The sequence below is a fragment of the Salvelinus alpinus genome, chromosome 6 (assembly GCF_045679555.1).
Source record: "Salvelinus alpinus chromosome 6, SLU_Salpinus.1, whole genome shotgun sequence".
NCBI lineage: Eukaryota > Metazoa > Chordata > Actinopteri > Salmoniformes > Salmonidae > Salvelinus > Salvelinus alpinus.
The window spans coordinates 69,655,623-69,678,997 of record NC_092091.1 but is presented as its reverse complement, the minus strand read 5'-3'; the positions used below and the strand labels follow the sequence as shown (position 1 = coordinate 69,678,997).

The 23,375-nt window shown below is 43.0% G+C and overlaps 1 protein-coding gene across 5 annotated transcripts; it reads right to left on the bottom strand.

The window, feature by feature from the left end:
* Positions 1 to 1,174: 1,174 nt before the first annotated feature.
* On the bottom strand, positions 1,175 to 16,660 carry psip1a (PC4 and SFRS1 interacting protein 1a). Of its 5 annotated transcripts, none has more exons than XM_071407657.1 (17): positions 16,528 to 16,660; positions 15,784 to 15,877; positions 15,141 to 15,217; positions 14,831 to 14,969; positions 13,778 to 13,873; positions 13,210 to 13,311; positions 11,782 to 11,841; positions 11,329 to 11,392; positions 10,986 to 11,085; positions 10,356 to 10,554; positions 9,794 to 9,897; positions 9,065 to 9,120; positions 8,869 to 8,939; positions 7,619 to 7,720; positions 6,804 to 7,005; positions 2,364 to 2,460; positions 1,175 to 2,031 (listed from the first exon to the last, which is right to left on the bottom strand). In XM_071407657.1, the coding sequence occupies exons 2-17, from the start codon at positions 15,853 to 15,855 to the stop codon at positions 2,001 to 2,003; spliced, it is 1,572 nt and encodes a 523-aa protein (XP_071263758.1). In that variant the 5' UTR covers positions 15,856 to 15,877; positions 16,528 to 16,660; the 3' UTR covers positions 1,175 to 2,000. The 5 variants fall into 5 exon arrangements, with proteins under 5 accessions (XP_071263758.1, XP_071263757.1, XP_071263755.1 ...); XM_071407656.1 differs by having other exon boundaries at positions 1,831 to 2,026; XM_071407654.1 differs by having other exon boundaries at positions 1,831 to 2,036; positions 2,365 to 2,460.
* Positions 16,661 to 23,375: the final 6,715 nt, after the last annotated feature.

Genomic DNA, 23,375 nt, shown 5'->3' with positions numbered 1-23,375 from the left:
CAGGCAGCAGAACGTTCTCCACGGCGTCTCCAGACTCTGTCACGTCTGTCACATGTGCTCAGTGTGAACCTGCTTTCATCTGTGAAGAGCACAGGGCGCCAGTGGCGAATTTGCCAATCTTGGTGTTCTCTGGCAAATGTCAAACGTCCTGCACAGTGTTGGGCTGTAAGCACAACCCCCACCTGTGGACGTCGGGCCCTCATACCACCCTCATGGAGTCTGTTTCTGACCGTTTGAGCAGACACATGCACATTTGTGGCCTGCTGGAGGTCATTTTGCAGGGCTCTGGCAGTGCTCCTCCTGCTCCTCCTTGCACAAAGGCGGAGGTAGCGGTCCTGCTGCTGGGTTGTTGCCCTCCTACGGCCTCCTCCACGTCTCCTGATGTACTGGCCTGTCTCCTGGAAGCGCCTCCATGCGCTGGACACTACGCTGACAGACACAGCAAACCTTCTTGCCACAGCTCGCATTGATGTGCCATCCTGGATGAGCTGCACTACCTGAGCCACTTGTGTGGGTTGTAGACTCCGTCTCATGCTACCACTAGAGTGAAAGCACCGCCAGCATTCAAAAGTGACCAAAACATCAGCCAGGAAGCATAGGAACTGAGAAGTGGTCTGTGGTCACCACCTGCAGAACCACTCCTTTATTGGGGGTGTCTTGCTAATTGCCTATAATTTCCACCTGTTTATTCCATTTGCACAACAGCATGTGAAATTTATTGTCAATCAGTGTTGCTTCCTAAGTGGACAGTTTGATTTCACAGAAGTGTGATTGACTTGGAGTTACATTGTGTTGTTTAAGTGATCCCTTTATGTTTTTGAGCAGTGTATATTGGCACCACTTGTACTTTGCAGTAGAGCAGAATGTTCTGTTTCCTCTTACCCAGTAGGCACCTGCAACTTACTACAGGTGGGAAATGACTTAACGAGACTCATTGCCTCCAAATTAATGAATTTTGAATAAGCTAGTCTAGGCCATTTTTGACTTAAGTGAAAAATATTAATTTCAGTTTTGATTTGGTCCTGTGAAGTGTAAACAAGTTATTCATTTAAATGTATTTTTTGAAGAAAGTGAATCATGCAAGGGTGCCAATATATTTGACCACATCTAAAAATGAATAATTACTGTTTCAAACAAAATAACAATATCAATTTATGTAGTTACTGACAAAAGGTTATTGAACCAATGCTTTATTACAAAGGAGGCAAAACAGGCTTTCAGACAGGCAAAAAAATACTCTTATTTACATCAATGTCAGCAAATTGGAGGACTTACAACAGACAGACATTTAAACTTGGGTGTGCGAGTGGAAAGACACTTTGTCACACGAGTAGTATTTCCTTTCTGTGCAAGAACATTAAAAATATGTGCACCTACCCAGAGTAATATTGGTCAGTATCGAGTACATTTGACTAAACTAACAAGTAATAAAGACTCCTCTACCAGTAACTACCATATATTTAATCTATCTTGTATAATTCAGAGAATTGAGTTGAACTGAAAGATCTTGCGATGTCAAACGTTAAGTGATTTTAAAACAGACTATAAAGCTTCCTTGACCCACTCCATTTTTGCAATGACCTTCTCAAACATGATACTGTCAATTTTTTACCACATAGCAGAATGGTTAAAACAAAGTGAGGTCAGGGATGGGTTAGATATGCAAGTATTAAACTAACATATTTTCCTTGTGGAACCACTTACTACCATCAGTTTAAAAACAGACACAGTGGATGCGTTCATCATAAACATTTTTTTATCTAAAATAAGACTTTGGAAGACACTGCTCTGTAGGGTTTAAGACGTGGGTGTTCAGACCAGAAAAGAGCCTGGATTTGTACTACTTGAGGGACATGATGTCAAAGCAACAGGAGTTAACCTCTTATTGGTGGTGTTTGGACTAGTGTGTGCAGGTGGGATCAGCACAGATCAGTCAGGACTCAGGAGCAGGTCAGCAGCACCAACATCCCCTTCAGTTTAGTCAGTCAGATGTTTCCTCATCAGGTGGATTCCTCTTGGGCCTTCACTACACTGCCGGTAAAGGGATTAGAAAATGGGACGGCAACTAGCACAGCACTGTTAAGAACGTTTATAGAAGTTATACAAACACAAATGGGGATGTAACTAGCAAATTGACAAAATACAGATACTTTGAAAATTTGCTTGGTTTAGGACTTCTTGTTCATGAAACCTACTCAGACCCGAAGAGATACAGTGAACAGAGTGAGATGGAGGACATTCGCCAACGGCTTATGCACATGCAGGATTGGTTAAGTCTTGTGAGCAAGCACAGACCTCCAAACACCCAGAACCTATTGGCCCCTGTCGATCTGTCCGTCCTACAGTCCATCTGTTTGTCTTACCTGCTGTTATCACCTGTAGAGGCCTCTTCAGCAGGCTTCTCCTTGTCCGACTCCTGCTTCTTATCATCAGGACTGGAGTCGCCATTCATATTGTTATCTAGAGCAAGCGTCACACACACGTCAGGAACAGACTCACACGCAGACTCACACACTTTCAGTTTCAGCCTGCATTAATAATCCAAACAGACAACCATCCTCTTGCCCAGACACACATCATTATTTTTCCAGCTCTCCTTTTACGACCCCAACTCTGAAATCTCCTGGAGGAGTTAGGAGGGGGATGACATGTGATACGCTCATGCCTATATCTGGGCCAGGCGGAGACTAATCTGATTTTCCATCCATTGGAAATGCCTGTTTCGTAGAGACACTTGTCTGAGGTATGGCTGTGTGGTACGGATGTGGTCCCGACTAGAACAACCCTCCTGATCATGTTAATACTTACGGAGCCCATCATAAAAAAGGGCATAATGCCTACAGACCAGTCATAGTCTGAGAAGTTATAGGATCACAGAAATGTAATTCTATGGTGGTCAGGCTGCGGCGGCATTTTACTCTTAAGCCTTGTTCACATTGGCAGTTTGAAATGACTCAAATTAAAAATGTTGCATAACGGATTAGAATCTGGTATTTTTCCTGCAGTCTGAACAACCAAAAATCACATGAATCTGATATTTCAAGTCACATTTCAAACCACCTTTGTATGTGGTTTGAAATCAGATTCAAATCTGTTCCCTGGCCATGTAAACAGTCAAATCTGATTTATTTCCTCTCAAGTGTTTTATTTTTAGACTGTTATTAGGCATATCTTGTTGCTTGCTGATACTCTTGACAGTTTTGACAAGAACATGTGGTAGCTAACTATTTTGTTAATTGTTTACAAACAAATTAGTGAACGTGCTAGAGAGCTAAACAGCTAGCGAGTTGACTGCTGTGGCTAGTCAAAAATGACTCCTTTTCAAAGTTGGATCATATACTTTGAAACTTTAAAAAGGGTGTTTTTACTAGGGGTCACTCATATTACTGCCACACCGGCAGTCATGACCGCAGTAAAATTCCACGTAACCGTTCGTGGTAATCTCCTTTTATGCACTCTGGACATGCTTTGGTAGTACCCAACTTGCCTACCATCAGGTCCTAATGGCCTGCTACTCAGGGCTCTATTGTCCCTCTAACCACTGATGTCAATGCAAATACAATTGAAAATGACATCAAGCCTATCTTACTTTTAAAACTCCGGGTGACGATTAATTTAAACAGTGTAAAACATGGTTGGACAGCTCTTTCTAAGGTGATGATTCATTTAAACCGTGTAAAACATGGTTGGACAGCTCTTTCTAAGGTGATGATTCATTTAAACAGTGTAAAACATGGTTGGACAGCTCTTTCTAAGGTGATGATTCATTTAAACCGTGTAAAACATGGTTGGACAGCTCTTTCTAAGGTGATGATTCATTTAAACCGTGTAAAACATGGTTGGACAGCTCTTTCTAAGGTGATGATTCATTTAAACCGTGTAAAACATGGTTGGACAGCTCTTTCTAAGGTGATGATTCATTCAAAACTCCCATAAGCATATTGGAGCTGATGCATAGGCTTATGAGCCCAGGCCCCCCAAAAAAGAACATAGATTTAAGCTGTTCTAAAATACATACGCCTACTGCATATTACACATGGTAGAAAAACACAACTGATTTAAAGATGTATTTGGTACATAATTGGTCTAGCCTATACAAATTATAGTAATTGCTTTTCAGTGTGGACTGTATTATTATGCATACTGGATGGACTGGTTAGCTTATGCTACGCTCCAAAATGTATACCATGAGTCTGGGAGAGAACGTACAGCCCAGGCCATGCTGTTGGTTCACTGATTGTGCAGGTCGGCTCACAGTTAACCTGCCAATTAGTGAATTTGTATTTCATTATGAATAGCCAAGTAATAGGGAATGTTCATCATTAATTGGGTGACATGCTTGGAGTGAAATAAGTATTCCTTTCTCAGCTGCTCATATTAAGCACATGCTGGCTATAAACCCCAAGTAGCTTACAAAACGGGCTCCATTCACTATTCCAGTGCAGACAGATGACATCTTTTTCCCCTGTTCCTGCCCATTTGATAAATGGACCATTCTAAATCGAAACAAATGTTACATATTAGTAAAGACCAGACTAAATTGAGAATAGTCTGATGGGTGAAAATATGATCAGTTGATGAGAGAACAGCTGTGCAGCCTGAGGCAAGGAACAGAGCGCAAGATTTTTTTGATACTTTTTCAAATCATCAATAGCTTATTGTCGGATCATGCAAACCATATACGTTCTGATTTCTAACACATTCTAATGTTTGTATCATTCACAATTAAAGTTCCCAAATAACTCAAAATCTAGCATATAAGACCAGTTTCAGATGGCCACTTTTATGCTCAACATACATACTTCATATGCGCACTCGCTCCATAATGGGAAAAATATCCTTTCTATTTTATGCAGCTAACTTCAATTATATTCTTCTTACTATAAAATCATAGAACATAAAATAATGCGATGGGACTTCTATATTATCAGCTAAATGAACAAGCCCATGGCATGGAGCATAGCCAGATAACATAGGCCTACAGTAGCCTGGCCAACTCATATGCTGTTCTTCTGAAACACATTTTCTTCATATCATAATGTTTCTTTAGACCTGACTAAAATACATGGATTTATTGCGATGGTGTACATTAAATTGATTTAGACTTTTTTTAAATGTAGATGTTCCAAAGGGGCGAATCAGCGGCTTGTATGTGAGGAGGCATGGAGATGCTAAAGGTGTTTGTTAATTAACGGTCAATTACCGTGAGACTGGCAGTCTTTGCATGACAATAACCTGCTGACCAGATTTCATGACCTCCACAACCCTAGTTCTGAAACAGATGTTGAACATTGAAAGCAACTGGCAGGCATTGTTGTCACCTTAGCTTGCTACACTTCTGGAGTGATAGGAAGCACGTCACGAGCACCACCACCAATCAACACCACCCGTCGTTACTATGACAACTAGCGTAGCCAAGTCAGCAAATGACTGTTGTCTGAACACACACAAATCCAATTTGGTCAGGTGTAACTTGCCGTTTGGACAGTCAGTATTCCAAAAGAGATTTACAAAAACAAAACGGATCTGTGCATTAAGGCCTGCAGTGTGAACAAGGCTTTAGTCTGCGCGCGTGGCCTAACCGGTCATAAAGGGTGACCAATGACGTGACCAGAACACCAAAACATGATCCGTAAACAACACTCTTTTCATACAGGGATGAATGCACAATGCTAACGCCAATTTTCATTCCAATGAATATCCCATTGACAACATGACGATTTATGCAAAAGTTGCACGTATTTCCAGTTTGGATCCAGCCCACCATAACTGATTAAATACAGTGTCAAATCATAATACGATATGTGGGCATAAGTAGAATTTGAGATAATTCTCCTAATGTTAACACTGCCTGACTTGTGCAAAAATCAGATTTGTGTGTGCATATCACAAGTTGGCATTGAGCCAAGAGCGGATACGTAACTACCTCTACTAAGTGAGTGTTTACCTTTCATCACAATATGTTCCCACAGTAATTGTTTATGTAAAAAATGTAATTACTAAAAAACATTCTAAACAAAAGGGCATAGATCTGTTAAGTCTCAGAGTCGGTTTGGCCTTTCTCTATACTGGCTGGTGAAGAGTTTCTCCCAAACAATTCGTCTTTTGGACAGAAATCCACAGGATATGTCACAGGCCACACAATGAGCATTGCAGAACACTGAGGAAGACACACATCCTTCTGAATCTGTAATGTTTGATGAGTTGACGCTCATCACATCTAGGATTTCTATCAGATTCCCGAGGAGGAATATGTAGGGCGTTGACCCTAACCACAGATACTGGGGAATATTTCTTCATCTTTCTGAAGGATTCTGTAGGCTAATCTGATCTGAGACCAGTGCTTTTGGACAACTTCTAAACCCAGCTATTGTGAGTGATCAGGTATCAACCACATGACTCCAAATTACATTAGCCCACCGAGCTAAAGCCTTGGGTTTAGCTCTAGGTCCAGACATACAGTAAGTAGTGTGTCACCAAACCACCTCCCATACATTTATCACTTATCTGCCACTCCACAAGACCCCGGTCCCACTCCCACACTGTTGTGTTGTTCTCCCTGACTTGCTCAGCCTTCTTCAAAGCACCACTCTTGGCTTTACTAAGTTCACTAGTGTGCAGTTTGCCAGTGTGGCTATAGGAACAGAGCCCCAGTCCCTCTCTCCTCACAGTACCTGTGTTGTTCTCCCTGACTTGCTCAGCCTTCTTCAAAGCACCACTCTTGGCTTTACTAAGTTCACTAGTGTGCAGTTTGCCAGTGTGGCTATAGGAACAGAGCCCCAGTCCCTCTCTCCTCACAGTACCTGTGTTGTTCTCCCTGACTTGCTCAGCCTTCTTCTGGGCTCCCTTCCTGGCCTCCTCCTGCTGCTTCTGCTCTGCTATGGACTTGTTGAGCACCTGGCTGAGCAGCTGGTCCCCTTCCCCAAGCAGGAACATGCTCTTAAACTTGTTGTACAGCATGGTGGACTTGTCCATGATGTCCTGGCTGGCCTTGAACCTCCGGATCTGCCCACCCATGGAGAGCAGACAGTAAATACAGGAGATATAGCTGGTCCTCTGTAGCTCAGTTGGTAGAGCATAGCACTTGTAACGCCAGAATAGTGGGTTTGATTCCCGGGACCACCGTACGTAAAATGTATGCACAAATGAGTAGGTTGCTTTGGATAAAAGAGTCTGCTAAAGGACATATATTGCTATTAGAATATCAATAGCATTTAACTTATTCAATCTCCAGATCTGGCAACAAAGAGCAGCATGTACATGGGGTATAAAGTATGCATGAACATATAAACATGCACCCACAGTTGCATACAATTAGATGTTCTTATGTACTCTTATAATGTGATGACCTAAGACAAAGGAGAGGGCCAAGTGGCAGCAGGTGTGAGTCTATGTAGGGGAAGCTCTACCCTCAACCCCAGCAGTCAGGGTCAGCACATGCATTCTGGGGGGACACTTTTGGTGACATTCACACTTCAACATTAACTCAGGACACAGCAGCTGTGTAAAGAGACTAGCATAATGATTGGTCACTTGGTTTATGGTGAAACCCATAGGCATTGAGAACAAAGTGTTTGTGTGTGTGCGTGTAGGGGGGCAGCTCTGACAGAGACGTTACCTTTTTGAGTGTTGCAATGAGCTCTGAGTGTTTCTGCAGGTGCTGGGTGGTGACCTGCAGCATGCCCAGCTCATCCAACGCCACCAGACACTTCTTCACATCCTACACACAAACACACAGACAGACACGCAGAGACCAAACTATTTATCTTCTTCAACCAGGTGAGTAACTGCCTATTAAACAAAAATACAAAAGGTCTTAACCCCCCGAAAAATAATAACAGTATTGTGTAAGCCTGGGGTCAATTCCATTTCAAGTCAGTTAATTAACCGAAATTGGCCCTAACCCTTGCTGGTATTGTCACCAATTTTGTCACCAATATAGCTGCTGGTTTTGTCACTAATATAGCCGTTTTGCCCATTTGAGAACATATGTGTTGACTGGGCATAATGGTCTAGGTATGGACATGACTAAGTCACTCAGGACAAAAGCATCTGCTAAATGGCATATTATATGTCACCCAGAAAGACGTCTGGTAACAGTCAGGAAGGTGTCAAGAGGTCAAGTGAACTCAATGACAACTAGTGTTCCCCTTGTCCACACTGGTACTCCTTGTATATAGCCTCGTTATTTGTTTTTATTGTGTTATCATTTTATTTTTTATTTTGCAAATATTGGTCTTACTTTTTAACTCTGCAGTGTTGGGAATGGGCTCGTAAGCATTTCACTGTTGTATTCGGCGCATGTGACCAATACAAAATGGGATTAGATGTTTCCCCTCCCATAAATATGGTATTGTTGGTGTTGTTTGGGAAGGGGTGGGGTTGAAGGTTAAGAGTAGCAGAAGAGCCATCCGTTGCAATAGACGGACACACAAAACATTCAACTTGAAATACCATTGCATAATAATTTCACCCTCGGTCTAACCAGAAAGAGCAGCTTCTTTTTCTTTCAGCCTCATGTAAACCCAGACAAAAACCTGATGCTTTCCTCAATGAACTTGTCTGCTCTGAAGACCTGAATCCATCACAGGTCAAGATAAGGTTCAACTAGACTATGGCTTCAGTCAAAGTGTGACAGCCACAAATGTCAAACAAAACCAAAAACACCCTTCAGCTTACAATGGCTAGGCTAGGAGGATCCATTAAACTGTCTCCCAACTAAAACCTAGAATGACTTGAAAGCTTCTTCTCCTGCAAAAAGTGAGTGTGTAAAATGACCCTGGTGAAGTAAATAAGTGATTGTCTCTTGGGTAAGGGCTCTGTAGAAGGCAAGGTCTAGGTTTAGGACAGTCTTTTAGGACAACTTACTGGGTTGTCAATCTTGAGGGAGATTTTGATTTCTCCATGCAACCTCTGCAGCCTCGATTCTGTCGATATCTCTGCGATGAAGGAAACAAAAACCGACATCGGTCATGACTTGTTCATGAAAGTTGAGCTATCTCGACAGAGGACAAGTAGCAATGATCTTCATAATGTCCATGAGAAAGCACCAACACACAGTCACCTTTCTTCTTGTCTCCTTTCCTTTCATCCACTTTGTTTCCATCGTCTTTGTTTTGCCTGAAACACAGAAGACCATTAACGCACCAAATCAACTCAGGTCATGTGTCCATTTCAACTTGAAGTTCACATGCAAATTACTTAACAAAAACCTAATATGTACACACAACCAAACTGAACTGCCAGTTGTTTTAAGAGTAGCACCACTGGAAATTCCATCATCAACATATCTACTGGAGATCATTTGAGATGATGTACAGAACAGGGAACCCAATTCCCGCCCCATCCAGACCCCTACGGAGTGTTTTTAATGGAGACTTCTGCCCAGCGCCAGCCGGACAGCGCCCTTGTGACCTGTGCACATGGAATGACCCTCATGTCTGACATCCAATTCCGTCACTCCTCTGTCCTCCCGCTGCGGCTGCCATTCGACATAAACCCTGACCCTGCCATCTTGTCACAGTGACCTCTGACACATGGCATTCTACACACACGACTGTCACTTCAGGAACTATTTTTAGATGGAGCAGTAAAAAATAAAATCACTAGCCATTGAAAATGTATAGCCCCCGTGTGGGGTGATGTGGAGCCCCCGTGTGGGGGGATGTGGAGCCCCCGTGTGGGGGGATGTGGAGCAATGTATACCCCCCCCACGGGGTACTAAATAGAAAGGTGAGTGTTGGGAGATAGATAAGATAGATAAGACGGATGGATAGACGGATGGTTGCCTTACTCTTTCTGCTCGTCTTGTTTGCGTCGTTGACGATCGTCTTTGTCCCCTGTCTCGGTCGGAGTGGGCTGCTGCCGCTTGCGGTCTCCCGCAACCCCCTTGTTCTTCTAATGGTTACATTGGTTAACGGGGTGGAGAAAGAGATGCTGATTGGATGTACATACATGTAGACATGCTTTGCTGGCACCGTTTGTCATGACATGGTTTCACTGTGTAACTGTCTGCTCCACTAGGCTATTTAGGGCACACTCTGTTATAGTGGAAACAGTAACTGAATTAGAATAACTAGTTCACTACTTTTGACCAGAGCCCCAGGCACCCTAATCCCTATTTAGGGCACATAGGGAATAGGGTGCCATTTGGAATGCAAGCCCAGGTGTGATGAATTTAGCCAATCCCTGTTGGTGAGGTGATTGGTTGTGGTTCACCCTATCCAAGTCCCAAATGGCACCATATTACCTGTTTAGTGCACTACTCCCTATGGGCCCTGGTCAATAGTAGTGCACCACATAGGGATTAGGGGTCCATTTGGGACACTTCCCTTGTCTGGTTGTGGAACACCCACCTCCTGGTCCTCTGAGTCAGAGGAGCTCTCCTCTTTGGTCTGTCTCCTCCGTTTAGCATCAGGGTCCTTCTTCCCCTCCAACTCTCTCCCTTTGTTGTCTTCCTTCTTTCTCCTCCCGTCCAGCCTCTTCTCCTCCTCTCCTCTCTTGGACTTGTCTTCCGGCGTCCTCTTTCTCTTTCTCTCCGACTCAGCAGTGTCCCTGAATGGAGAGAAACGTCTTTTAGGAGTTATTTTACCCAGGAAAGTCAAAGCAATGTTGCTCAATGGTAGCTACAGTAGTGTTGAGCCGCTGTTGTTTTTCAGACAATTTAACAGTCCATTAATGATGGATTACTAGTGGATCCTTTAAAATCAGCGGATGGGTCTCATATAGAGATTCTATTAGAGACATAGAACTGAAATTCTTAAAATACACATTTATTGTTCTTGTAAATGTACATTTGCTCTTATTGTATGCATGTGTGTGTGTGTTTGTCTGTCTGCATGTCTCTTGCTCTAGATGAGACTAATGGTGACTCCAGTCCTGATGATAAGAAGCAGGAGTCGGACAAGGAGAAGCCTGCTGAAGAGGCCTCTACAGGAGATAACAGCAGGTAAGACAGACAGATGAACCATAACCACATAATGTACATGTCACTGCCTGAGCCCTGGGGGTCCTGCTGCTGGAGTAGGAGCATCTTCTCAGCTTTGGTCTTCCTGCCTCGCCGCTTAGGAGTGGGGCCCTCTCCACCTGGACACACACACAGGTCATAGAGTTTGTAGTTATGAGTTGTCATCAGTTATCATAATGAGGGGGGACACTACTGTCCCAATACAGAGGAGCGCTATGCAAGCTGTTTTCCATTACTTTGGTTGTTGTTTTACCCTTTGACAAAATAATAGAGTGCCTGGGGTAGGTCTGCTGTCTTGCACACACGCACCCAACACCTGCAACAGTGGGAAAGGTAGAGGGTTGCATTGACAGACACTGTACCTTGAGGGCTGGATGTGGGACTGTTGGCAGCGTCCTCTTTCTCAGAGTCGGCCTCTACATCACTCTGACAAGAGACACAAGACACCGAGTTTAGTTTCAAAGTGATTTACAAGTTGTATTATGTCTAGATTAGGTGAATTTATGTTATACTTTAAGCAATAAGGCCCGAGGGGGTGTGGTATATGAACAATATACCACGGCTATGGGCTGTTCTTATCCACGACGCAACACAGAGTGCCTGGACGCAGCCCTTAGCCATGGTATATTGTCCATATACCACAAACCCCAGAGGTGCCTTATTGCTATTATAAAAACTGGTTACCAACATAATTAGCGCAGTAAAAATTAAATATTTTGTCATACCCGTGGTATACGTTCTGATATACCACGGCTGTCAACCAATCAGCATTCAGGGCTCGAACCACCCAGTTTATAAATGAGGATATGGGATACCTTTTTCTTCCTTCTTCTCTTGGGTTTGGGAGTGTCTGTAGATTCCTTTGGTGTGGGGTCCTAGAAAAAACAGACATACAGATGCTGTCAAATAGATTGGCACACTTTGCACTTCACAATGCAGTGCAATGGAGTAGAATGTTCTGCTTTTCTTTTCAATTGCTATTTTTACCCTGCAGGCACATAAAACTTAGCACAGGTGAGAAATTACACAGGTAACAAGAATCATTGGCTCCAAACAAATTAATTTGATCAATTTAATCCAAGCCATTATTTTACTTTGAAGTTAGAGATCTTAATGTATTTATTTTTTGTCATGTACAGTTGTAAATCAAACAAATATACGTGTAAACACCAACATCTTTTTCAATTTGAACTTATTTTAGAATAAATAGTCAATCATACAAAGGTGCCAATATAAACCATGCAAGGGTGCCAATATATTTGACTGCATCTGTATTGTAATAATTCCCTCCCAACTGTCCTTGCCATAAAATAAGGGGAAGTTGTGTTTCAGCCACATCTAGTGGATTACTGTGGTATTACACCTACCAAGTCAGCAGGCAAGAGTCTAGTTCCCAAGTCCCAGAACAGTTCCTATCAAATGAAGGATCAGTCATTGGCGCAAGAGAGCAACTTACCTTTCTCCAGAGCGACATAGAATGCCATGCAAAAATAAAACATAAATACGTTGCTTTAACTGATAAGAATTGCTGTAGTTCAGCCCACCAATTAAAAGCTTGATAACAACACCACAAGGAGGGAGGGAGCAACACGTGCCACTGATCAACAATCAGGCCTCGGTGCCTGAATCAGTAAAACAGTCTAGTACATCAAACCTTTAGGAGGTGGGAAGGAAAGGGAGGGAACATGCATTCAGGTCATGCAAATTACATTTAACATACCACATCTAATTCACAAAAACATTTACCCATTTATTTACATTTTTATGGTGAATGACCACTCTCACTAAACACAACATTTGCGTGATCCCCCATAGTGACAGCCCAGGTTTGTTCAAAATGAATGACAGTGGTTATTTTAAGGACACAATCACACCACTATCCATGGTATATTAAACTTACAGGCTGTAAGACAGGTACTGAAAACTCCTCTCTTTGCCCTGCCCTCTCACCATTCACTACAGCGAAATAACCCTGCATACCCCTATCCTCCCCTGTAGTTCAGTGGTACAGTTGTAAAACACTCAAAATACTATTGTTACCAACAGAAAAACCAGGCTAGCTAAGAAACAGAGGGAGGATACGGCGCCAAATCATCACCTTACGGCTTTGCAATGGTAGTCGTGCAAGCCATTGGTTACACAGTTGCCTAGCAATAGGAACAAAGAAACGCATCACCAGGTGCCACATGCTTTCCCTAAGTGGGGTGGGAGGGTCACCTATCCCATCATGCAACAGTACGTACATCCCGGCCCTGGGGCTGTCCCTGTTCAGAGACCTGCATGCCCCCATCCTCCTCCTCCTCATCATCCTCCTCCTGTTCAGCCTCACTCTCAGCCCCCGACACCTGGGTAACCATACCAAACACACAGGGCCCAGGGTATGGGAGGTTAGGTTAGTTATTTAGTGGGGCCAATTGACAGCTAGACAGAGAGAGAAGTTGGGCCCCGTCTCTCCCTTGACTTCAGTCCTTCGCTCCCAGACAATTCCATACGTAATTGGGATTCAGCTTGGACAAACAACTCTGGTCAAGTACTAGTAATATATCCCACAAATAACATTTGCCAATTCATGATTTGCCTCTTGGGGTATTACGACACAAAGCACAGTACCGTTGGCAAAAGGAGACAACATCAACAGCAGACAGACACATTGGTACAAGAGCGCACAGCATTTAATGTTACGTAGGCATGGTGCTAGTCAAGAAAGTGAGGTTAGTCAGTATTCTATGGTGTTCACGTGAATAACACAGTAAAGTTCATATAGAAATAATGACCTATGAATTAAGGTAGATGGTAGAATGGTTAGCCTACTTTGGGTTTCTTCCTCTCCTCATAATCTCCCTCCTCGTCCCCTTCCGGGTTACTGTCAGAGTCCTTCTCCGTTACGTTATCCGACAGCATCATTTGCTAATGAAAGAAAACCAAACATGTTACCAAAAAAAAAAAACATTCCTAAATCACAGACCTAGGAACAGACTACTTTAACCCCAAAACCCAACCTTAAAAGGGGGAAAGAAATCCACATTTGAAACAATAACAAAAAGGGGTCACTTGTTTTGGTAAACAGCTGAGGGATGGGCCTTAAGAAATAGAATATTACTGCTCTTGCATTCATAGGCAGAACTATGGATGTAAGGACTGACCATCCATGATATCCAAATTATAGATTTAACCTCATATTTTGAAGCTATACAGTGTTCGTTTACATTGACTTTGTTTTTTGTTTTTTTATGTTGAGTTAAACAAGCTTATATTCTGGGTTCTGATGGGGTATGACATTTGAACTAAGCTCATGAGGCATTTATAAGTTATATTCTTCAAGAATCAATGGCTATATATCATTAATTTAACAGTCCAAAAATTGATGTAGCAATAGTCGATTGCCCCTTTAACCATTAGGGCAACCCCCCCACCGACATAGAGAACTCCAGGGTCATGTTCATTAGGCACCAAATGGAAGTAAATTGATTAATGTACTGATTGTTGTGGGAGCTAGCACATAAGTATTTCATTGCACTGTTTATACCTGCTGTAAACTGTGTACGTGACAAATAACATTAGATTTGATGGGCTAGCTAAAATGCTACAGTTGTCCCTGACCCGACTCTCAACGTGCAACCTAGACGGTCGCGGATTAGGCCCCCCATCCTCCCCGCTTTTGTTACTGTCTAAAGTAACTAGACCATTAATAGGCATCATACAGTACGTCTTAGAGGTGCTTAGAAATACGTAAAGTACTTTTCATATGGCTCTGAGGCCAGGCTAAACGCTCATATTCATTTTCTGTTGCATAACGTCTTCCGTTGTGTGCCCTAATGAACACGAACCAGAGCAACATGACAAAAGAGAAGAGATAAAACAGACCTTCTCTCCATTCAGCTCCACCTTTGGGTTGTTCTCAACCTCCCACAGGCCTTCGTTGAAGCCCTTTCTCTTGTTAGGCTTGGCATACTTCTCTTTATTGGGCAGGTAGGGATATATATCTTTGGGGCCTAGGAATGCACTGCAATAGAGGAGGAAAGTCAATGCATAGATGCTTTTCTGGTGCTCAAACTGATGTTTGTATATTGTACACAATGCCAATATCAAGAACTGGTGTATTGTTCAGATAGAGGGTGTAGTGTATTGTGAGACATGGGTGAGACAAAGGGAACTACTGTAGCTAACTTCTTACGTTTCATGGGTACCAAAGAAAAAGATGGGAAACTTCATGTTGGCCGGCTTCACAGCTCCATCAGAGTAGTCATTAATCTGGTAGAAAGGGCAAGAGCAGTGAATTGATTAGCCTAGTATGTACATGTCATGTAATTGGCAGACAATTCAAAACACCCATCTTTAATAAATGCCCTATGTGACAAATGATCTGTGTAACAAATGCTTTACGTTTTCAAAATACGTTTAGAATGGAAGTAACAACTGTATAATACCATGAAATGACTCTACTTTAGAGCTGGGAAGATATACCAAAAAAATCGACACCGACCATTCCCATCACTTATCGCAGGCATTTTGCTGATATCTTTCATTACGATAAGTAGCCTATACTAGAGAAATATGAAGTTTGAAATGAAATAATTGTGCTAATATGAGTGATTGTTAATGGGACAATTGATGGCTACAATCAGCAAACTAGTAGTAGTAGTTTAAAAGGATAATACATAAAAAATGTGGTGCACATTGTTATTATAAATGTATCGTTATTGCATAATTTCAGGCAATTTATCGCGATATGGATTTTTGTTGATCTCGCCCAGCTCTACATACGTCGTTATGGTAACTGGAAGTAACTTGTCTTGTGTGATTGTGTATTGGCTTACCCTGGCAGGCCAGTGAGGGTAGCCCTTCATCTTCGCAAAGATCAGGTCACCAGGTTTGTAATCCCGAGCCATTCTTCTTGCGACGTACGGCACTCTGTTGACACATGTGACCAATCAAATTTGATGTGATTTGATATAATAATAATAATACACAGAGCAAACATAATGCAACTTTAGCCTACATACATAGAAAGAACAGCTAGATGAAATGCATCAAGTCCTACGAAAAAGCCAATTGTGAAAATTTTACAGGACCATGCACCTATCTAGTGCACACCTGAATTGAGTTTCAGATGTGAAGCCATTCTACAAGTGTCCGACTCAGAAGACATGCATGATTCGTGCATTACAGTGTGGGTATGTAGCAAGGGCACTAACCCTTACCCCCATGCATTAGCCCATCGGCTCGTGCACACAAACAGAAACGTGGACGAATCCAGTTTCATTCAAAATGCCGATTCTCCCGCGACCCATGAACAGGGCATTACATATGTTTACATGTAGATGCATTTTCATGCTTGTCAAATTTAGCTACCTAGCGTTTAGATACAATGTTTCCTTTTCGCGACATTCTAGTATTTTCCGGTGACAACATGAACATGCGGGCTGTCTTTCTAGCTTTGACCTCAGTTCAAAACGAACTAATACATACCGTTAAGAAAGGAATACTATTATGTGTATGTTAGTATCATATTCACAAACATTCTGAATGGTGTTACCTAGAAGAAAATGCAAAATGCTTACCAAAGTAGTACTATATTCGTAGCTAGCTAAGCAGCCTACACAACTTTTCCTGCTCCCGCGCAACACGGTAATGGATTTTACCATAATAGCTATAAAATAGGGTGAGCTAAAATCCTAAACACAAAAATTATAGTCTTTGCAATGTGTATCTTGGTCTTTTTATGTGAAGAATGTAATTGAAGTGACGTTATTTGTGCTTCTGGTGTGCACACAGTTGTATTTGTAGATGTAATCAATGCAAGACAATTCAAGTGGATGAGGTACACCCCTCCTATAAGATGCAAGTTTAGGAGAACTGCGCAAGTACATTTCCTTGGTACTGATGCTGCATTCTGTTATGGTTGTTGTTATGGTTGACCAAGTCCACATGTGATCATTTTGACAGCTATTGCAGTTGACTTGAGGAACTATACTTTCCGTTTTCCTCAAGTTGCCTCAAACTGAAATATGAGTTTGTCTAATACCCCAAAATTGGACTATGTTATCACCTACTAATACATATCACTCATTTGCAGGTAAGAGCATTTGGTAAAGCGTTAGCCGACTCCTGCGTGAAATAACTTTATATTGAAATTGTTGGCTACTTTGGATGTCAACGTGGTCATTATAGCTGTCTTCATAGCTTACAGAATGCTGACATGTAGTGGACTATTCTAGTCTTGCACCAGTACAGGAAATAACATTCCTTACTGCTTGCTATTCATTGCCCTCCAGTGGTGAAGATCTGTACTTAGCCCTACTAACATACCACTACAGGAACTGAGTATTGTTCCCTCACTTCTCTTTCATTGTATTATAGTATTTAGTTACATTCTCTTTTACATCTTCTGAATGTCTCATTCATTCAGGAACATACATGTTTGGTTATGTGTATGTTGTAGTGCAGGGATGTAGTGGTAAAAAGGGTAGATAGACCCTATTCACACAATTAAAAAGGTTTTAGTTTATCTTCCACGACATCACTGAGTTGGAATTATCAGAGGGCTCGTCTAGAAAGGTGAATTTCTGTGCATTGACAGCAGCAATGACATCCCATCAGTAATACTAGGCCTGCGACGGCTTCCTCTGACACCACCAGAACCGTCACGACTACTTGAACCTTTCTACTGTTGAATGAACACATCAGGAAGGACTGAATGAAGGTGACCTAGGTGTGTGTGACCACCAAACACAGGACAGAACAGTTGTGTGTGTGTGTGTGTGTGTGTGTGTGTGTGTGTGTGTGTGTGTGTGTGTGTGTGTGTGTGTGTGTGTGTGTGGTGTGTGTGTGTGTGTGTGTGTGTGAGAAATACAATAGGAGTAAAGGAGATACTGATGAATGTGAAGGACAGGCCCGTCACCCCAGAGAGGGGGATTGGGGAGGAGAGAGATGCCAGAGGAGGAGAGAGAGAGGAGCAAAGCAGGTCGGGCAGGCCCCAGGAATAGCACAGAGGAGCAACCAGGAGGAGGAGGACCCCTGCCCAGCCTGTAGGGTGAGAGACCTTGGTGTTGGACCTGAGCCAGCTCAGTGGGGTTCAGACACCAGGCCTAGTGGGGATGGAGGTAGGTAGGGAAGGAAGGAAGGAGGGGGATGGACGGATGGAGAGAGGGAGGGAGGGATGGACTGTGGTAGTGTGTCTATCTACCCTTCACCCTGGCAGACGAGGTGTTGGCACCACGTTCCATCCCTCTTTCTCTCTGGAGCCCCATGATGTCCTGCTATTCTCACTGCTGATGCTCCATATCACCTAGTGACATTCAGAGTGTGTGTACATTTACTTGGCGAATAAAGGTGATTCTAACATACCCTTAACATAATAACATACCCTTAAAATTATGAACTTAACTATTCTCTGTATGTGTGTTCAGGTTTTGGCATATTTTAGGACAAGGTGTGCAAGGTTTAGGGTACTCCAGGCATGTGTATGTAGTGTGTAGGGTTTAGGGTACTCCAGGACTGTGTGGCTTCTTCTGAAGGGCACCTTGCCAGAGTTCAGTGAACGATGGTGTCCTTGAGTGTGTGTGTGTGTATGTGTGTCAGTCGTGCCCGTGGATTGGCATCCTTCCCCTCACCGCTGCTGGCAACTTTTCAGCTCGTTGGGGGGTGGGCAGGGGTGCCATTGGTGAATGATAAAGTAATCGCCAGGCAGGTCAGTATCTTCATTAACACCACAGCCATGTTCAGGGGGCATATTTTTTGTTTATGAAGTGTTACTCGACCCGGTGATGAACTATGGAACTCTATTAAATGGCCTAGTATGAAAGTAAAAGAACCAAACAACTTCATATGATTGAGTAGTTATTTTGAATAGTGTTTTTAATACTATAGGTGAGATGTCATCCAAAATAATGGATTTATTTAAATGTCTGAAACAATATTTGGTACCGAGTGGCACAGGTCATGTATTAGCAGTAATGCAAAATGGCTATTGTTGAAACACTGGATGGCTGGTGGAGACTAATTTGAAGTAGAATTAGTTTGTAAATGGATAGTGATGGCATATGTGTTTTTTACCCTCAAGTCCAAAAATGTATGTACCTTTCCCAGATTAAACAAGAACAAGAGATGGCAGAGTTTTTCTGGAGGAGGCGTAGGAGAGCTTCCTATCAGCTCTGCAGCGAGAAAGAGAGAGAGAGAGGGAGGGACGAGAGAGGGAGGGAGGGACGAGAGAGGGAGGAGAAAGCGAGAGAGAGGGAATGAGAGAGTCAGGCCCTCGGACAGCAGGTGAGTGTGTGAAGGCAGGGGATGACAGATGCTTCTGTCAACGTTCCAACAGTCGCCGGTTAGTGGGAGCGCCACAGATGCCTCCTCCTCCCTCCATCCCTCCCTCCTCTACTCTCGACAGGCTGCGATGGGGGGATGACAAGACAGGATCAGTCCTCTCAGTGGTGGAGTGACCACACTGACAAGCGGGCGGGCGTGGGCAGAGGAGGAGTAAGGTGATGGAACGGGCCAGAGCTGGGCCGGGGGCTCGGGTCTAGGGGGCATGTGTGGGGCTGCTGGCGGGGTTATAAATGCGGGGGTCAGCGAGCGAGGACAGGAGAAGGGCTCTCTTGCTGGGCTAGAGGAGCCAGCTGAGACGCAGGGTCCGCCGCGCTGGTCCACCCTGCGAGGGGAGCAGATGTTTTCGCTCAGGGGCGAGCCAAGTTCCGGAGCAACCTTCAGCTGCTTGGAGGTCAGGTCTTCAATAAGGGGAGCGGTGCACGGGACATTTCGGAGGCAAACGCTTCAACTTTGATACAACAACATATTAATTATGGTGCTAGACCCGGTGCCGAGGGTTATAGTGGAACATCCCACCCCACTGGGTTGAGCCTCGATCAGGTTGACATTAGCCAAGGTGGCTGGCAGTTCCCGCGCCGTCCCAGAGCTAGCCTATTTTTTTACCCAGAAACATAACACACACACACACACACAGCAGACCTCTATGGCCACATCTCTGTGGAAGAGTAGTTAAACCGTGATAGATGGACCAGGATACATTAGATAGCATCACCTCTGTCATGAAGAATAAGAGTTTAGGACAACAGCTCAACTACTGAACTTTTAACCCAGTGGTGTATGAGGTAGGTTTGCACATGTTTAAGGATATATCTGACCGACCACCTCTATTCAGTCTTATGTTGCAAAATTTAAAATTGTGTTTTTTACATTGGATAAATTTAGAGATTCAGAGCTACACAGTTATATATCATACACTGAGGTTGAGGAGCAATGGGAAAGTAATTCTGCATTGAATGTTGATAAGCTTGTAACCACACAGAAAATGACGCTTGAATGTTTCGTTACACCTACTGGAGAGCTCTTCTTTGTCTACACCTATTCAGCATTGTTCACACCCTCTTAAGCTCCACCCATCTCGTTAATGAGTCACATGTGAGGCCATGTGCTAAACAGAGTGAGTAAGGTAGTGTAGTAAACAACTCAAGACTAAAAGTGGTGAAAGTAGTAGCCTACGATAATGAAAAACTCCAGGTAAAAATACACTTGATATAGTCCTTGGCCTATATCCTATTCTGTCTTTGGTGTAGGTCATGTTGTTCTTCACATTACCGTATCTGGTAAACACACACTTTATCAAATAAAATCAAAGTTTATTTGTCACATGCACATAATACAGAAGGTGTAAACGGTACAGTGAAATGGTTACTTGCATAGTAGCAATATCAAAAATAGAAAGTGTCTGGATAAAAATATTGTATAAATATTTGATCATTATTAGATGATGCTTACCCAGACACACTTGTCTAAATTCATGGGCCATATGAAAGAAATGCTATAACCACCCCCCAGCCACATCTAGCTAAGTTAATAGGTCACTATTGTCAAGTACACATGTTCGTGAAATACAATAGATGGCCGTAATCACATCCAGACACACACAACTTGATTGGTCATATAATCATCTGGAGAAGTGGAGTCTTTTGTTCAGACATGTAGCTAGCTAGCTATGAACCATAGTCCCAACCCATATAGTACTATTAGTAATACAAACGGATTGTCATAGCTAGCCACCATGCATGAAATGCTGTGATATGAATCTGCAGGTAGCTAAAGCTAACTAATGATGTTCAGTGTTAGCTAGCTAGCTAACATTAGGCTATAACTAGCAATGCAAATGGATTTCTAAGATACGAATACAATTATTACACAGATCATACACGTATCGTTAGCTAGCAAGCCAACAAGCTAACATTCGATAGCTAGCTAACAGTACGCTTTAACTTGCAATGAAAATTACTTTCTGACAAAATTAGAAACGTATAATATCTGAAAATGTAGCTAGACTCTTTTTTTTTTTTTTCTTTTTTTTTTTTTAATTTTATCCCCTTTTCTCCCCAATTTTCGTGGTATCCAATCGCTAGTAATTACTATCTTGTCTCATCGCTACAACTCCCGTACGGGCTCGGGAGAGACGAAGGTCGAAAGTCATGCGTCCTCCGAAGCACAACCCAACCAAGCCGCACTGCTTCTTAACACAGCGCGCCTCCAACCCGGAAGCCAGCCGCACCAATGTGTCGGAGGAAACACCGTGCACCCGCCCCCCTCAGTTAGCGCGCACTGCGCCCGGCCCGCCACAGGAGTCGCTGGAGCGCGATGAGACAAGGATATCCCTACCGACCAAACCCTCCCTAACCCGGACGACGCTAAGCCAATTGTGCGTCGCCCCACGGACCTCCCGGTCGCGGCCGGCTGCGACAGAGCCTGGGCGCGAACCCAGACTCTGGTGGCGCAGCATAGCACTGCGATGCAGTGCTCTAGACCACTGCGCCACCCGGGAGGCCTGTAGCTAGACTCTTACCCATATACATGGATGAACCCCTTTAAATAAGTAAGACGTCCTGTGTCGTTTCCGTTTTGTTTGTACAGCTTGCACATGAAAGTTCACATGTTCCAGAAGGCATTTCTACCAAAAAACAAATTTTGATAAAAAAAGGTTTTATGGACACTACCAGTCAAAAGTTTTAGAACACCTACTCATTCAATGGTTTTTCTTGATTTTGACTATTTTCTACATTGTGGAATAATAGTGAAGACATTAAAACTATGAAATAACACATATGGAATTATGTAGTAACCAAAAAAGTGTTAAACAAATCAAAATATATTCTTCAAATAGCCACCCTTTGCCTTGATGACAGCGTTGCACACTCTTGGCATTCTCTCAACCAACTTCATGAGGTAATCACCTGGAATGCATTTCAATTAACAGGTGTGCCTTCTTAAAAGTTAATTTGTGTAATTTGTTTCCTTAATGCGTTTGAGCCAATCAGTTGTGTTGTGACAAGGTAGGGGGGTATTCAGAAGATAGCCCTATTTGGTAAAAGACCAAGTATATATTATGGCAAGAACAGCTCAAATAAGCAAAGAGAAACGACATTAAGACACGAAGGTCAGTCAATACAGAAAATGTTGAGAACTTTGAAAGTTTCTTCAAATGTAGTCGCAAAAACCATCAAGTGCTATGATGGCCGCCACAGGAATGGAAGACCGCTACTGCAGAGGATAAGTTCATTAGAGTTACCAGCCTCAGAAATTGCAGCCCAAATAAATGCTTCACAGAGTTCAAGTAACAGACACATCTCAACATCAACTGTTCAGAGCAGATTGTGTGAATCACCAATAAGAAGAAGAGACTTGCTTGGGACAAGAAACACGAGCAATGGACATTAGACCGGTGGAAATTTGTCCTTTGGTCTGGAGTCCAAATTTGAGATTTTTGGTTCCAACTTACGCGTCTTTGTGAGACGCGGTGTGGGTGAACGGATGATCTCCGCATGTGCATTTCCCACTGTAAAGCATGGAGGAGGAGGTCTCATGGTGTGGAAGTGCTTTGCTGGTGACACTGTCTGTGATTTATTTAGAATTCAAGGCACACTTAACCAGCATGGATACCACAGCATTCTGCAGCGATACGCCACCCCATCTGGTTTGGACTTAGTGGAACTATCATTTGTTTTTCAACAGGACAATGACCCAACACATCTCCAGGCTGTGTAAGGGCTTTTTTTACCAAGAAGGAGAGTGATGGAGTGCTGCATCAGATGACCTGGCCTCCACAATCCTCCAACCTCAACCAAATTGAGATGGTTTGGGATGAGTCGGACCACATAGTGAAGGAAAAGCAGCCAACAAGTGCTCAGCATATGTGGGAACTCCTTCAAGACAGTTGGAAAAGCATTCCAGGTGAAGCTGGTTGAGAGAATGCCAAGCGTGTGCAAAGCTGTCATCAAGGAAAAGGGTGGCTATTTGAAGAAAAACAAATATAAAATATATTTTGATTTGTTTAACACTTTTTTGGTTACTACATGATTCCGTATGTGTTATTTCATAGTGTTGATGTCTTCACTATTATCCTACAATGTAG

Coding starts and splice junctions, on each gene's coding strand:
- psip1a (XM_071407654.1), bottom strand. CDS start 15,855: ATGGCTCGGGATTACAAACCTGGTGACCTGATCTTTGCGAAGATGAAG. Junction 15,218..15,783: donor ACCCTCACTGGCCTGCCAGG/GTAAGCCAATAC, acceptor CCTTTCTACCAG/ATTAATGACTACTCTGATGG. Junction 2,037..2,364: donor CTCTACAGGTGATAACAGCA/GGTAAGACAAAC, acceptor AATCCCTTTACC/GGCAGTGTAGTGAAGGCCCA.